Below are 15,619 nucleotides of genomic sequence, written 5' to 3'. Positions count from 1 at the left end.
AACTCTCCTGGGACGACCAGGGGCGCGCCGTACACCAACTCGGCCGACGAGGTGTGCAGATCCTCTTTGGGCGCCGTGCGGATTCCGAGCAGGACCCAGGGAAGCTCGTCCACCCAGTTAGGCCCCTCCAGGCAGGCCACGAGAGCCGACTTCAGGTGACGGTGGAAGCGCTCCACTAGTCCGTTCGACTGTGGGTGGTAGGCAGTTGTGTGGTGTAGCTGCAATCCTGAAAGTCTGGCCATAGCCGACCACAGGCCGGAGGTGAACTGGGTGCCCCTGTCGGAGGTAATGTGGGCCGGTACCCCAAAGCGTGCTACCCAGGTTGCGATCAGTGCTCGGGCGCAGGATTCGGAGGTGGTGTCGGTGAGCGGGACTGCCTCTGGCCATCTGGTGAACCGGTCTATCATAGAGAGGAGGTACCGCGCTCCTCGTGACACTGGCAGGGGCCCCACGATATCCACATGAATGTGGTCGAACCTCCGGCGGGTGGGTTCGAACCGCTGCGGTGGAGCCTTGGTGTGTCGCTGCACCCTGGCCGTTTGGCACTGTATGCACGTTTTGGCCCATTCACTGACCTGCTTACGAAGTCCATGCCACACGAACCTGTTGGCGACCAGCCGGACGGTTGTCCTGATGGAGGGGTGCACTAAGTTGTGAATGGACTCGAAAACCCGCCGGCGCCAGGCTGCTGGGACGACGGGGTGGGGTTGGCCGGTAGCTACGTCACATAGTAGGGTCCTCTCACCTGGGCCTATGGGGAGGTCTTGGAGCTGCAAACCGGAGACTGCAGTCCTGTAACTGGGGATCTCAGCGCCTGCCTGCTGTGCCTCTGCCAGTGCTGCATAGTCCACCCCCTGGGACAGGGCCTGTATGGTAGGTCTGGATAGTGCGTCCGCCACAACGTTGTCCTTTCCAGAGACATGCCACATGTCCGTCATGTACTCGGAGATGTAGGACAGATGTTGCTGCTGGCGGGACGACCAGGGGTCGGACACCTTCATGAACACAAAGGTAAGCGGTTTGTGGTCTGTGAACGTGGCGAAGGGCCTACCTTCTAAGAGGTATCTGAAGTGCCGGATTCCCAGGTATAGTGCCAATAGCTCCCAGTCGAAAACACTGTATTTGAGTTCAGGTGGTCGTAGGTGTTTGCTGAAGAATGCCAGGGGTTGCCAGCGACCCTCGATGAGTTGTTCCAGCACTCCACCGACCGCTGTGTTGGATGCGTCCACCGTGAGGGCAGTAGGAACGTCCGTTCTGGGGTTCACTAGCATCGCGGCGTTTGCCAAGGCTTCTTTGGTTTTAACGAAAGTGGCTGCGGCCTCTTCGTCCCAGGTAATATCCTTGCCCTTACCCAACATCAGAGGGAACAGGGGGCGCATGGTTCGGGCTGCTGAGAGGAGGAAATGGTGGTAGAAATTCTCCATACCCACGAACTCCTGCAGGCCTTTGATTGTGTTGGGTCGGGGGAAGCGGCGGACCGCGTCTACCTTGGCGGGCAATGGGGTTGCCCCGTCTTTAGTAATCCTGCCTGTCTCCCAAACCATCCAGGTGCATTAAGCGGCGTGCTTGTTCGCGCCGTGAGGGTCCGAAAGTCCTTATGAGCAGGGCTTTGAATGCTGTGTATTTGCCATCCTCCGGGGGCGACTGTATAAACTCCTCAACTTGTGCAGCAGTCTCTTGTTCAAGTGAGCTCAGCACGTAGTAGTAGCGAGTGGACTCCGAGGTTATCTGCCGAATGTGGAATTGAGCTTCTGCTTGTTCAAACCATAAGTGGGGTTGCAGCGGCCAAAAGCTTGGCAGTTTTAACTCTGGTTTCATCTCTGGTCCAAATATCGTTTGGGCCGTCGGGGTCACCAATTGTAGCGGTGTGCTACACACAGCGCTAAAATAACCACAAGTAGTCGGTGAGTTAGAGTTGCGATGAAAGAGGTTTGTTCAAACTTCGCGGCCTGCTTTAAAGCCTTCCTGTTCCCGCCCTCCCTGGGCGGGACTGCTGTGGGGAATGCATATTCCCAGACCCTTTCTGCGCGCGGGATTTTCCCCCTGCTGGTGAAGATGGCCTGGTGCCCTTTTTGGCGCCGGCCCTCTGCCTGCGCGCGCTGTTGTGAGTCGGTTCGTGGGTGCCAGAAAGTGGGTTGCCACAGTATTACATATTTTTCACCTGCACACGACAAACCATTCTTTTGCTGATGTAAAACAGGTTGAAATTAAAATATACTTATTTTAGATCATGAATAATTTCTTTTCCAACTAAGACAGAGTGAGACTACAATATAACGTAAATAAGTTTCAGGGAATGCAGGTAACAGATGATCTCACCTGGTCCCTCAACACTACCACTTTACTGTCTCCACTTCCTGAAGTGATTGAGGTGAGCGAGGCTTCACCTCCTCGCCCCTGCCATTCCCTCCTATATCTAATAAAGTGGTCACTGAGTGTCTGCTCCTGGTCTTCTGCTGCTGTAGCCCCTCCACTTCAAAGTTTGATGTGTTGTATGTTCAGGGATTTTCTTCTGCACACCACTGTTATAACGCGTGGTTATTTGAGTTGCTGGTTCCTTTCCGATCAGCTTGAACCTGTCTGACCGTTCTCCTCTGACCTCTCTCAAATGCAAGGCGTTTTCATCCGCAGAACTGCTACTCACTGGATGCTTTTTGTTTCCCACGCCATTCTCTGTAAACTCTAGAGACTGTTGTGCGTGAAGATCCCAGGAGATCAGCAGTTTGTCTGGCACAAACAATGATTCTGTGTTCATAGTCACTTAGATCTCATTTCTTCCCTGTTTGGTCTGAACATCAACTGAACCTCTGGACCCAGGTCTGCATGCTTTAATGAATTGTGTTCTTGCCATATGACTGACTGATTAGATAGTTACATTAAAGAGCAGGCGTACTTAATAAAGTGGCCACTGAGTGTACATTAACAATTGAATGACAATAAACTTGAACTTGGCCTCCTGTATATCGGTGATACCCGACGTCGATTGGGAGACTGCTTCGCTGAGCATCTATGCTCCGTCCACCAGAACAAGCAGGATCTCCCACTGGCCATCCATTTTAATTCCATTTCCCCTGTGCCCCTCAGCTATGTGGAGAACTTCGCCATGTATTCAACATGAGCCTGAGGCTCCGGAGGGTTCCTGTACTGTGGAAGACGTCCTGCCTCGTCCCTGTGCCGAAGACGCCGCGCCCCAGCAGCCTCAATGACTACAGACCGGTGGCATTGACCTCCCACATCATGAAGACCCTGCAGAGACTTGTTGTGGAGCTGCTCCGGCCTATGGTCAGGCCACACTTAGATCCCCTCCAGTTCACCTACCAGCCCTGACTAGGAGTTGAGGATGCCATCGTCTACCTGCTGAACTGTGTCTATGCCCACCTGGACAAGCCAGCGAGCACTGTGAGGGTCATGTTTTTTGACTTCTCCAGTGCGTTCAACACCATCTGCCCTGCTCTGCTGGGGGAGAAGCTGACAGCGATGCAGGTGGATGCTTTCCTGGTGTCATGGATTCTTGATTACCTGACTGGCAGACCACAGTACGTGTGCTTGCAACACTGTGTGTCCGACAGAGTGATCAGCAGCACTGGGGCTCCCCAGGGGACTGTCTTGTCTCCCTTTCTCTTCACCATTTACACCTCGGACTTCAACTACTGCACAGAGTCTTGTCATCTTCAGAAGTTTTCAGATGACTCTGCCATAGTTGGATGCATCAGCAAGGGAGATGAGGTTGAGTACAGGTCTACGGTAGGAAACTTTGTCACATGGTGTGAGCAGAATTATCTGCAGCTTAATGTGAAAAAGACTAAGGAGCTGGTGGTAGACTTGAGGAGAGCTAAGGTACTGGTGACTGCTGTTTCCATCCAGGGGGTCAGTGTGGACATGGTGGAGGATTACAAATACCTGGGGATATGAATTGACAATAAACTGGTCTGGTCTAAGAACACTGTGGCTGTCTACAAGAAGGGTCAGAGCCGTCTCTGTTTCCTGAGGAGATTGATGTCCTTTAACATCTGGCGGACGATGCTGAGGATGTTCTACGAGTCTGTGGAGGCCAGTGCTATCATGTTTGCTGTTGTGTGCTAGGGCAGCAGACTGAGGGTAGCAGACACCAACAGAATCAACAAACTCATTGGTAAGGCCAGTGATGTAGGGATGGAACTGGACTCTCTGACGGTGGTGTCTGAAAAGAGGATGCTGTCTAAGTTGCACGCCATCTTGGTCAATCTCTCCCATCCACTACATAATGTACTGGTTGGGCACAGGAGTACATTCAGCCAGAGACTCATTCCACCGAGATGCAGCACAGAGCGTCATAGGAAGTCATTCCTGCCTGTGGCCATCAAACTTTACAACTCCTCCCTTGGAGGGTCAGACACCCTGAGCCGATAGGCTGGTCCTGGACTTACTTCATAATTTACTGGCATAATTTACATATTACTATTTAACTATTTTATGGTTCTATTACTATTTATTATTTATGGTGCAACTGTAATGAAAACCAATTTCCCCTGGGATCAATAAAGTATGACTATGACTATTCGCATTCCGATATAATCATCCACTGTTGTGATGAGGCCACACTTAGGTTGGAGGGACAATACCTTATATTCCATTTGGGTTGCCTTCAGCTTGATTGCATGAACATCGATATCTCAAACTTCAGTAATGCCCCCATTTCACCACTTCCCATCCCCTTTTCCCTCTCTCACCTTATCTCCTTGTCTGCCCATCACCTCCCTCTGGTTCTCCCCCCCCCCGCCCTTTCTTTCTTTCATGGCCTTCTGCCTTGTCATAGCGAGGTTGTGAAACAGAGCCCAGCCCCGCTCGCCCAGTTGACATTGTCCCAGAGCCCTGTGTCTCAGCCGGGACTCTGCTACCACCAGCCCTTCCTGTGCCTTCCACTTCCTGCCCGTCCGTACCCAGATGCCTGCTGCTGCCACTTTACGGTCCTTGGAATCCCTGTACTGCAGCGCCTCTCTTGTGCGAGAAACCCTGAACTCCTCGTCCAGGCTGCTGAAGAGAAGTCGCAGCTTACTGAACCTTCTGTACAGTGCTGCGCCACCCAGACCACGAGGTAGGCCCAGCCACCTCCGAAGGTGGTTACTGACCTTTCTCTCCAGCAAATCCACAGTTGTCACAGGCACCTTGTATACCTGTAGTGGCCACAGGATTCGGGGTAGGATGCCATGCTGGTAAATCCAGGCTTTGAACCTTCCAGGTAGGCCTGACTTGTCCACCGTGGTGAGCCAGATCTCAAGCTCCTTGGAAGCTGATCGGACGGCAGCTGCATCTGAGGCTACAGTCGAAGACCTTCCCCAAGCTCTTGACTGGCTTCTCGGTGATAGATGGAATTGTAGTGCCATCCGAGGTAAAACAAAACTTGTCCACCACTTTGCCCTTCTTCAACACCGTGGACCTGGAATTAGCTGGTTTGAAGCTCATCCTTGCCCATGCGATGACCTTTTCCAGACCCCGGAGGATCCAACTGCTGCCAGGAAACGCTTTTGTAATTTGTGTCCAGAGTGAAAATGTTTGTTCTGGGGGGGGGGGAGGAAACCTTATTGAAACTGTTAATTAACAAAGGATTGTCGGGAGGTAACTGGGAGGAGTTTTATAACATAATGTCATTGGCCTACTTAGATTATTGGAATAGATTTTGGACATTTTCTGAACACCCTCCAACTGTATTTCCTTTTTAATTCTATGTTATTTGTGTTCAATCTGCACATGTTAACAGTATGAACAAAAGCTATTTGCTCTCATAGAATGTCATGGTAAGAGTTAAGATTTGTAACTGGACCTAGTTTGAGCAGTACAGGGGTGGAGGAGTAATAAAGGATTAGTCATAACCATAGCAACTCAGACCACATTAGCTGCTAAACATGTTTTGACCTTATTGCCAAGAGAAAATAAAATCTAATTAAAATATTAATTATCTATTTCAGGCTAGTTATTAATCTGATGTGACATCCATAAGTATGTGGTCCTTTAACCCCTTCTGATTATCACCATTGTCACCATTTGTGAAGAAATATTGTCATATACAGAAAGAAATAATTAGAATATTATTGAATGTTTTTCAGCTGTTACGTAATTCACTAAGCTTAAGGAGCCACAGCTTTTTAATTAATGTAAAGAAATCATTGCAATGTATCCTACAGTACCAATGTAGGCAATTCATTCCCAAACACACACAGATTGCATCTTTATCCATATTAATATTTTTTATTGATGTACAACTCATCTATCAGAAATCATGTGATCTGATGAAGGGGATGAATGTTGACGCAGTGTCACAGGAGTTGATAGAAAAGTGCAAGTGATAGTTGAGCATGAGTCGTAAGGTATACAACATAGAAACAGGCCTTTCTGCCCAACTACTCCATACTAACCTCAGCATCCTCCCGGCTAATCCCAGTTGCCTGTATTTGGCCCCTAACTCTTCAGTGTCCTCCCCTCCATGCACCTCAATAACTCTTAAATGAAATTGGATTAGAATAAAACAAATTAGATTTAATTTTCTATTGGTAATATGTTCGACAGCTAATGTGGTTTAGTTACTATTGTTATAACTAATACTTTACCATTCCTCCTCCTCTGTCCTGCTCAAAACATTAGAAAAGTAGGTCTGGTTACAAATCGTAGGCCTGTTTTGATCACCTCTTGCAGCTCATTGCTGGTAACCTCAGCAGGCCAAGCAGCATCTCTAGGAAGAGGTACAGTCAACATTTCAGGCTGAAACCCTTCGTCAGGACTTACTGAAGGAAGAGCTAGTAAGAGATTTGAAAGTGGGAGGGGGAGGGGGAGATCCCTCCAGGTGAGTCCTTCCAGGTGAGGCAACACTTCACCTGTGAGTCGGCTGGGGTGATATACTGCGTCCGGTGCTCCGAATGCGGCCTTCTATATATTGGCAAGACCCGACGCAGACTGGCAGATCATTTCGCTGAACACCTACGCTTTGTCCACCAGAGAAAGCCGGATGTCCCAGTGGCCACACATATGTCTATCCACGGCCTCCTCTACTGTAAAGATGAAGCCACACTCAGGTTGGAGGAACAACACTTTATAGTCCGCCTGGGTAGCCTCCAACCTGATGGCATGAACATTGACTTCTCTAACTTCCGCTAATACCCCACCTCCCCCTCGTACCCCATCCGTTATTTATTTTTATACACACATTCTTTCTCTCACTCTCCTTTTTCTCCCTCTGTCCCTCTGACTATACCCCTTGCCCATCCTCTGGGTTTTTCCCCCCTCCCCCTTTTCCTTCTCCCTGGGCCTCCTGTCCCATGATCCTCTCATATCCCTTTTGCCTATCACCTGTCCAGCTCTCGGCTCCATCCCTCCCCCTCCTGTCTTCTCCTATCATTTTGGATATCCCCCCTCCCCCTCCCACTTTCAAATCTCTTACTAGCTCTTCTTTCAGTTAGTCCTGACGAAGGGTCTCGGCCTGAAACGTCGACTGTACCTCTTCCTACAGATGCTGCCTGGCCTGCTGTGTTCACCAGCAACTTTGATGTGTGTTGCTTGAATTTCCAGCATCTGCAGAATTTCTCGTGTTTGCATTGCTGGTAATCCTTACTCTCTGTGTAAAGAAGTGACATCTCGGGTCCCTTTTAAGTTTCTCCCCCCTTATCTTGTATCTGTGTCCCCTAGTTTTCGACTCCCCAACCCAGGGGGGAAAAGTCTATAATTGTCCACATTATCCATACTTCTCATGATTTTATAAACTTCTATGAGGCCACCTCTCATTCTCCTTTGCTCCCAGCAAAGCCACCCTTTCTCTATAACTCAAACCCTCTGCTGTAGGCAGCATCCTCATGAATCTCTTCTGCACCCTCTCCAGGTTGATGTCTTTCCTATAACATGGTGACAAAAACTGTATACAATACAGGACAGGCTACAGGCAGAGAATCGACCTTCAACCATCAGCTTCTGCTTCCTGTCACCGAGCACGTTTTGCTCGCACCTTTCTACCTCCTTCTGAATACCATGCACCCTAGCCTTCCAGATCAAAGCCTAAAGACCACATAGACATCGTGAATGCCTTGCTGTTATCTATCCCATTAGCTACCTCTTTGAAAATCACCAAAAAATTCATCAGATATGACCTTCCATGAACATAACCATGGTGAATATTCCAGATCAGGCGTTGACTATCCAAGTGATGGTATATCTTGTCCATCAGAATTCTCTCCAGCAACTTCCCTACAACTGAATTCAGAATCTCCAGCCTGTAGTTCCTGGCCTGTCCCTGCTACCCTTAAACAATGGAACAACATTAGGCACCCTCCAGTCTTCTGGATCTTTGCCAATGACTAATAAAGAAGCAAATACCTTTATAATGGCCTCTGTGATTTCTTCTCTGAACTCCCATAATATCCAGGGATGCACCTGGTTAGGGCACGAGGATTTCTCCACCTTGCTGTGTCTCGAGGCTGTACATATTTCCATCCTCACAATTTTGCATGTGACCTAAGATCTCACTTAATTATTACCCTAATTTCATTAGCATCTATAAATGTTATATGAGATATTAAGGTCTATTTCTTCTTACTGGTAAATACTAAGGAGAAATAGACATGAAAAATATCAGATATCTTCTGCAGCTCCACTAGTCTTTGAGACGACCTAGTCACCCTTCTACTGTTAGTATAACTGAAGAGCCTCTTGGGATTATCTTTAACCCAACCTGCCAAATCCATCTCGTACACTCTTTTTGCCCTCCTGATTTCCTATTTAAGCATGGTGTTAAACATTTTATGCTCATTCACGCCCAGCTGCCTAAATGCAATTGATGCTTCCTCCTTTTTCGTTACTGGAGCCTTGACATCTCTCACCAGCTAGAGTTCCCTGAACTTGGTATGTCTACCTTTTACTCTAACAAGAACATGCTGCCTTGGACGCTTGAAATTACCCTTTTAAAGGCCTCCACTCACCAACTGTTCCTTCACATTTAAATAGTCATCCAGTCAACCCCAGCTACATCTTGCCTTGTGCCCTCAACGTTGGCCCTGCTTCAGTTCAGGACTTTAACAGGTGGACTCGGTTTAATTTTTTCATAACTATTTTAAAACTAATAGAATTGTGATCACTGGCCCAAAAGTGCTACCCAACTGGCACATCAGTTACAATTGAATCTCCCACCAATAACACCCTAGTATTTAAGTTCAAGTTTAATTGTCATTCAACCGTACATGAATGCCCATAAATATAGCCAAACAAAGGTGCAAAACACAGTACCAACATTCATTCACAGCACAAGGCACATGTAGAACATATAAGACAGCAGTAGAATGCGGTCGCATACAAAAAATATATAGTCCAAGTCCATGAGTTTGTGAATCTCACAGCAGTCTGCAATCAAACACAATGCATCTTGTCTTCTGCTAAGTGAACACCAGAGGGCAGCACTGACTCCAGCATGGACACCACATCACCTCCGGTGGAGTGCAACAGCTTTGACAGCTCTCTCCTGGGTGGCTGCAAGTAGGCGACAGAGCAACTTGAGGCCCAGTCTTCACTACAACTGAGGCCACACAGCACCCCCGCCATCTGCCCCCATCGTTCTCCAATAAAACAGTGAATCGGACATGCAGCATTCCAAATTTCTTACCTAGCTCCCTATATTCACTAAGCAGGACCTCATCCTTTATTTTACCTATGGTGTTAGTACAAAAATGTACAAAAAACTTTGGCTGATGGGTAGGGAAAATGGTGAGTGTTTGAGGTGGGTGGAGTCTTTGATTACACTGGCTGCTTAATTGAAGCAGTGAGAAGTATAAACAGTCCAAAGAGGGGAGACTGGTTACTGTGATACGAGAGTGTTGCACTTTCAGATAAGACAGTGGAACATGGCCTTGGCTGCACTCTCAGGTGATCTAATGGCATCATTGTAGTCTTTTCATCATCATCATCTGGTGCCATGCCCAGTTTGAGCTTTGACTGCTATGGCCCACACACTCCTGTTTTGGGTTAAGTGGATCAATTCATTGGTATTCATTTCCAATTCTCTGGCTGCTGTCTCCATCATCATTTGTCTTTGTCTTCCTCTTGCTTTCTTCCCTTCAATCTTTCCCATAATTACCATACATTCTAACTCCTCTTTCCTAATCATGTGTCCAATGAAGTTACGTTGCCTTTTCATGATCTCATACATTATTTCTCTTTTTGTGTTTGCTCTGTTCATGACATCCTCGTTAGATATTCGTTTTGTCCATGATGTTCCTTGCATCCTCCTCAAAAACCACATCTCTGCTGCTACAATTCATTTCCTTATGTTACTAGATATTGCCCAACATTCTGAGCCATAAAACATAACTGGATAAATGTAACGTTTCAGTACTCTGAGGTGGGTTGTCATGCCTAGTTTAGTATTGGACAGCATACTCTTCATTCTCGTAAAGGTGTCTTTCGCCATCCCTATTCTTCTTTTGATGTCCATGTCGCACCTGCCATCTGATGTCACCCAGCTTCCTAAATAGCAAAAGTTCTGTACTTGTTTTATGTCTTCCCCATTTATTCTCAGCCTGCAGATAGGATTCTCCTTCTTTTTGTATATCACCATACATTCTGTCTTTTTGCAATTGACGGATAGACCCATTTTTGCACTTTCTTTAGCAATTATATCAATTAAGTTTTGTAGTTCTTCCTCCGTACTTGCAATTAACACAGTGTCATCTACATATCTGAAATTATTGATGTTTTCACCACCAACTTTGATTCCCAAGATATCTCTTATTTTTTGTAATATTGTTTCACTGTACACATTAAATCAGGGGAGAAAACACACCCTTGTCTAATGCCTCTCTTGATTTTCGTAAACTGACTCACTTCTCCATCTATTCTTACAGCGGCAGTTTGTTCTCAGTACAGATTTCTGATTAGGCGGAGGTCTTTCGAATCTAGATCTAAAGTTTCCTGTAATATTTCATATAACTTATTGTGCTTCACTTTATCAAATGCTTTTGTGTAGTCGATAAAACAAACAAATCTTTTTGCACTTAAATAGCTTGTTCTGATAGTATACTCAACATCAATATTGCATTTCTTGTACCTTTGTCTTTCACAAAACCACGTTGTTCTTTACCTATTTCAGCTTGTACCTTACTTTCAGCTCTTGTCATCAAAGTTCTTTGAAGTATCTTGGTGATATGACTCATTAAACATGGTCCTATGTAATTCACATTCTATTGCTCCAGATTTCTTAGGAAGAGTGATAAATACTGATTTTTTCATCTCTTCTGGTATTATTCCAGTCTCATAAATGTCATTGATTAAATCAGTAAGTTTTTCAATTCCATAATCTTCAAGGGCAATAATTTGTTCTATTACTAATTCATCAGGACCTGCTGCCTTTCCTTTCTACATCTTATTTATTGCATTACGAACTTCAGATTTTAAAATACTTGGACCTTCAATGTTTTTCTTAATTTCTGGTTTTTCGCCTCGATTATCTTCAAACAATTCCTGAATATACTCAGTCCATCTGTCCATAATCTCATCTTTTTCCATGATAATGGTACTGTCCTTTGCTTTCAAACATCCACCTGAAGAACAGAGGAGCTTTTTACCAGTGATATTCTTGATTTGTTGATGTAACCTTTTTGGATCAGTAATAGGGATTCTTTCTATTTGCCCACATTCCTGGTTTAACCATTCTTCTTTGGCTTTTTGACATAAGCTTTTAACTTTTTTATCTAAGGACTTATATTCTATAAGATTTGCTTTCTTCTGTCTCCCTTCTTCCATTAGATTTTTGATTTCATCTGTCATCCTTTTATTCTTGACTTTGCTGATTCTACCGAGGCATCCTTCAGAGAGTTAAACTTCATTTCTACATGCTTGCTATCATCTTCAACAGATTCTATTTCTAGACTTTGAAATCTATTCCTTACTTCAATTGTAAATTTATGTCTTAAGTTTTCTTCTTTAATTAATTGCAAGTAGTCAAGGGATTGTTCAGGTTTTTGCTTCTTTAGTTTTTTAAGTTTTACTTTTACATGACATACTACTGGGTTATGGTCGCCATTACAGTCTGCACCTGGATATGTTTTGCATTGTGTCACTGAGTTTCTAAATCTTTGGTTTATAGTAATAAAGTCAATTTGATTTCTAGTGTTATCACCTGGACTTTTCCAGGTCCACAAGCGTCTTGGATGGTTTTTAAAGTAGGTGTTCATAATGACCTGATTATTCATCTTGCACCATTCTACCCATTTCTCACCTCGTTCGTTTCTTTCCCCTAGTCCAAATTTTCCTATGGTATTTCCGTCAGCATCTTGTCCTACTTTAGCATTTAGATCTCCTCATGACAATAACAGTATTTTGAGATTTGCATCCATTCTTTGCTTGTTTAAGCTCTTCATAGAATTTATCTATATCCTCATTTGTTCCATCTGTTGTTGGTGCATATACCTATATAATTGCTGAATCAAATGGTTGTCCTCTGAATCTAACAAGGAGCACTCTTTCTGATATTGCCCAATGTACTAAAACACTTTTTGCCATGTTTTCATCCATAAGAATTCCTACTCCATTAGTATGGGATGTTCCACAAGAATAAATTAGTGTTTTATTTCTATTCTGACATATTCCAGCACCTATCCAATGAACTTCGCTAATTCCCATGAGTTAATCTCTAGTCTTTCCATTTCATTTATCACATTGTCCAATCTTCCTGCTTGATATAGGGTTCTTACATTCCAAGTGGAAATAATTTTCTTTTGCATTACATGAATTTTATGAGCTTGATGACGGTCGGGGATCCCCTGCTGACCAGAATCAACCCTACTGAGCGAAGCATGTTCAGAGTTGTCTTGAAGTTCCTCTTGACATTGTTGTTGTGTGATACATTTTGTGAGTTTGACCATAGTTTTCTTTGCAAATAGATTCTAAGAAACCTAGTATCTAGCAATTGTGGTTTGCTATTGCCTATTGTTGGGCGAACTAAAGAAATCGCTATTTCTCTTCCCAAATGTTCAACCGCCTGTACTATAGCCGTTGACATTTGAGGTCCTAGCTCATCCGCCTTCTCCGTCATAAGTTCAGTTACTGAACCTGCCGGATCTGCCGTTGGCCTTTGCTCATATCCTGAGCAGGAACCCTTTGCAGGTGCTACCGTTCCGGGTCAGAGCGGCCCTGGGAGCAATGAATGACTAAGGGGTAACTCCACTTTCCCCAAAGCTCTGAAAGTCTCCAATCAGAGCCTCATCACCGGTTGCAGTTTGGAGTCATACCCAGGACAATGTAGTCTTTTACAAAAGGAATAGTATTTTCTCTGGTGTCCGGGCTGATACTTATCTCTCAATTAACTGAAAATGATTACATGGCAATTACTATATTGCTGTTAATCGAAGTATGTTGAGTGTAAATTGGCTGCTGTGATTCTTACATTAATTACCATGTTTCAAGTATCTTTAGTTGACTGTAGAGTACTTTGGGATATCCTGTAAAGATCTGCAATGAATTACTGCAATTCTTATTTGAAACTCAGTGAATATGTCAAACTAAGGCAGAAAATCTATTGTAACACACTAATTCTTTTGCTGCTTGTTAATTGGTGACAAGTACTGATAAAGTAATTGACATTCAGCTTCTTCTTATTCAATAGTTTCTCTCATGGGTTTCTTGGTTACAATTTGTAATAATTCTTAGCTCAGTCAAATTTGCATTGTTGTACCGCTAATTTGAGAATTATGTTCATTTTCAGGTTCACTTAAAGCTTTGTTACTTCAGGATCATTGGTCAACACTGCTATCATTTGGGAGACTCTTCACCTTGGAAATTAGGAAGAACAAATCCTTGACAAAGTCTGTCGGTATTTGTGAGAAAAGAAACATGCCAAAATTCAAAGAAGCTGGAAAAGCTGTTGTGAACACTTTAAAAATAGGCTCCGTTGGGTCCCTGATTGCCAAAAGATATCTGATTAAAGAAAGACTTGGCAGAGGAAGCTTTGGAATGGTTTACCTTGTACTGGATAAGAAATGCACAAAAGAAGAGCTGTAAGTTGAAATTTAGTGCATTAAAATTTAATGTGGTAATAGGATCTGATCTTTAATTATATCTACTACTTCAAAGGATTGATTATATGTTATGGGTGTTGCATAGCACTGGAGTAAAAGGATACTGCTACCTGACCTTCTATATCCCATAATTTAATCAGAATCAGTTTTATTATCAGTAATATATGTTATAAAATTTGCTGTTTTGTGGCAATTCATAAAAAGTTACTATAATTTAAAATGGGAAATGTATATGAAAAATAAATAGTGCAAAAAGCGAGGTAGTGTTCATGGTCCGTTCAGAAATCTGCTGATGGAGGAAAAGAAGCTGTTCCTAAAGTTCAAGTTCAAAGTAAATTTTATTTTTAAAGTACATGTACTGTATTTCACCATATATAACCCTGAGATTCATTTTCCTGCGGGCATGCTTAACGAAATCTATAGGATCAATGAAAGATCAGGTAGAGTACAGAAGACAACAAACTGTGTAAATGCAAATATAAATGAATAACAAGAGCATGAAATAACAAGATTAAGAGTCCTTAAAGTGTGATCATTGGTTGTGGGAACCGTCACAATGGATGGGCGGGCGAGTTAACTGCCTTTGTTCAAGAGCCTGATGGTTGAAGGGTTGTAACTGTTCTTGAACCTGCTACTGTGAGTCCTGAGGCTCTTGTATCTTCTACCTGATGGCAGTAACAGGAAAAGAGCATGGCCTGGTTGGTGAGGATTTTGATGATGGATGGTGTTTTCCTACAACAGTGGTTCATGTAGAAGTGCTCAGCGATTGGGACGGCTTTCTCCACGATCTACTGGGCCAAATCCACTACCTTTTGTAGGACTTTCTGTTCAAAGGCATTGGTGTTTCCCTATCAGGCTGGGATGCAGCCCAGTCAATACACAAATAGCTACACATCTAAAAAAAGTTTGTCAGAGTTTTTGATTTTATGCCAAATCTTCTTAGACTCCAAAGGAAATGGCGGTGCTGCCGTGCTTAGTTTGCAAATGCATTTACGTGCTGGGTCCAGGACAGTTCCTGTGAAATAATAACACCTAGTAACTTAAAGTAACTAACCCTTTGTACCTCTGACCCTCTTTTGAAGTATGTTAATCGAGTATAACTGCACTGAATAGTGGTTCTGTAGCTGTCACCTAGTTATGTTTTAGAATCAGAATCAGGTTTACTATCAGTGACATAGGTCGTGTGATTTGTTTTTCAGCAACAGTACTGCGCAATACAAATGATATTACTATAAGTTACAGTAAGAAATATGTAAAGAATAAACAAGTAATGCAAGAAAAGAGCAGAATAGTGAGGTAGTGTTCATGGACTGTTAGGAAATCTAATAGTGGAGGGGAAGAGGCTGAGTGTGTGTCTTCAGGCTCCTGTACCTCCACCCAGATGGTAGCAATGAGAAGAGGACATGCTCTGGGTGATGCGGGTCCTCAAGGAAGGATGCTGCCTTTTTGAGGCATCGCCTTTTCAAGATGTTCTTAATGGTGGGGAGGCTAATGACCATCATGGAGCTGGCTAAGTTTATAACCTTCTGCAGCTTTTCACAATCCTGTGCATTGGTGCCTCCAAACTAGTTAGAATGGTAACTCTGCAGAAATGT

The 15,619-nt window shown here is 44.2% G+C and overlaps 1 protein-coding gene across 1 annotated transcript in view; it reads left to right on the top strand.

Annotated features, from left to right (window-relative positions):
* The first annotated feature begins 13,839 nt into the window (after window positions 1–13,839).
* Window positions 13,840–15,619, top strand: part of nek11 (NIMA-related kinase 11) — a 331,369-nt gene continuing 329,589 nt past the window's right edge. Inside the window, exon 1 of the mRNA XM_063069323.1 lies at window positions 13,840–14,003. Within this exon, the coding sequence (XP_062925393.1) occupies window positions 13,840–14,003 (164 nt within the window). The remainder of the gene's footprint in view (window positions 14,004–15,619) is intronic.

Source organism: Mobula hypostoma, chromosome 17 (assembly GCF_963921235.1).
Source record: "Mobula hypostoma chromosome 17, sMobHyp1.1, whole genome shotgun sequence".
NCBI lineage: Eukaryota > Metazoa > Chordata > Chondrichthyes > Myliobatiformes > Myliobatidae > Mobula > Mobula hypostoma.
Note: the sequence above shows the minus strand (reverse complement) of the source record. Positions and strands in the feature narration are given on the sequence as shown.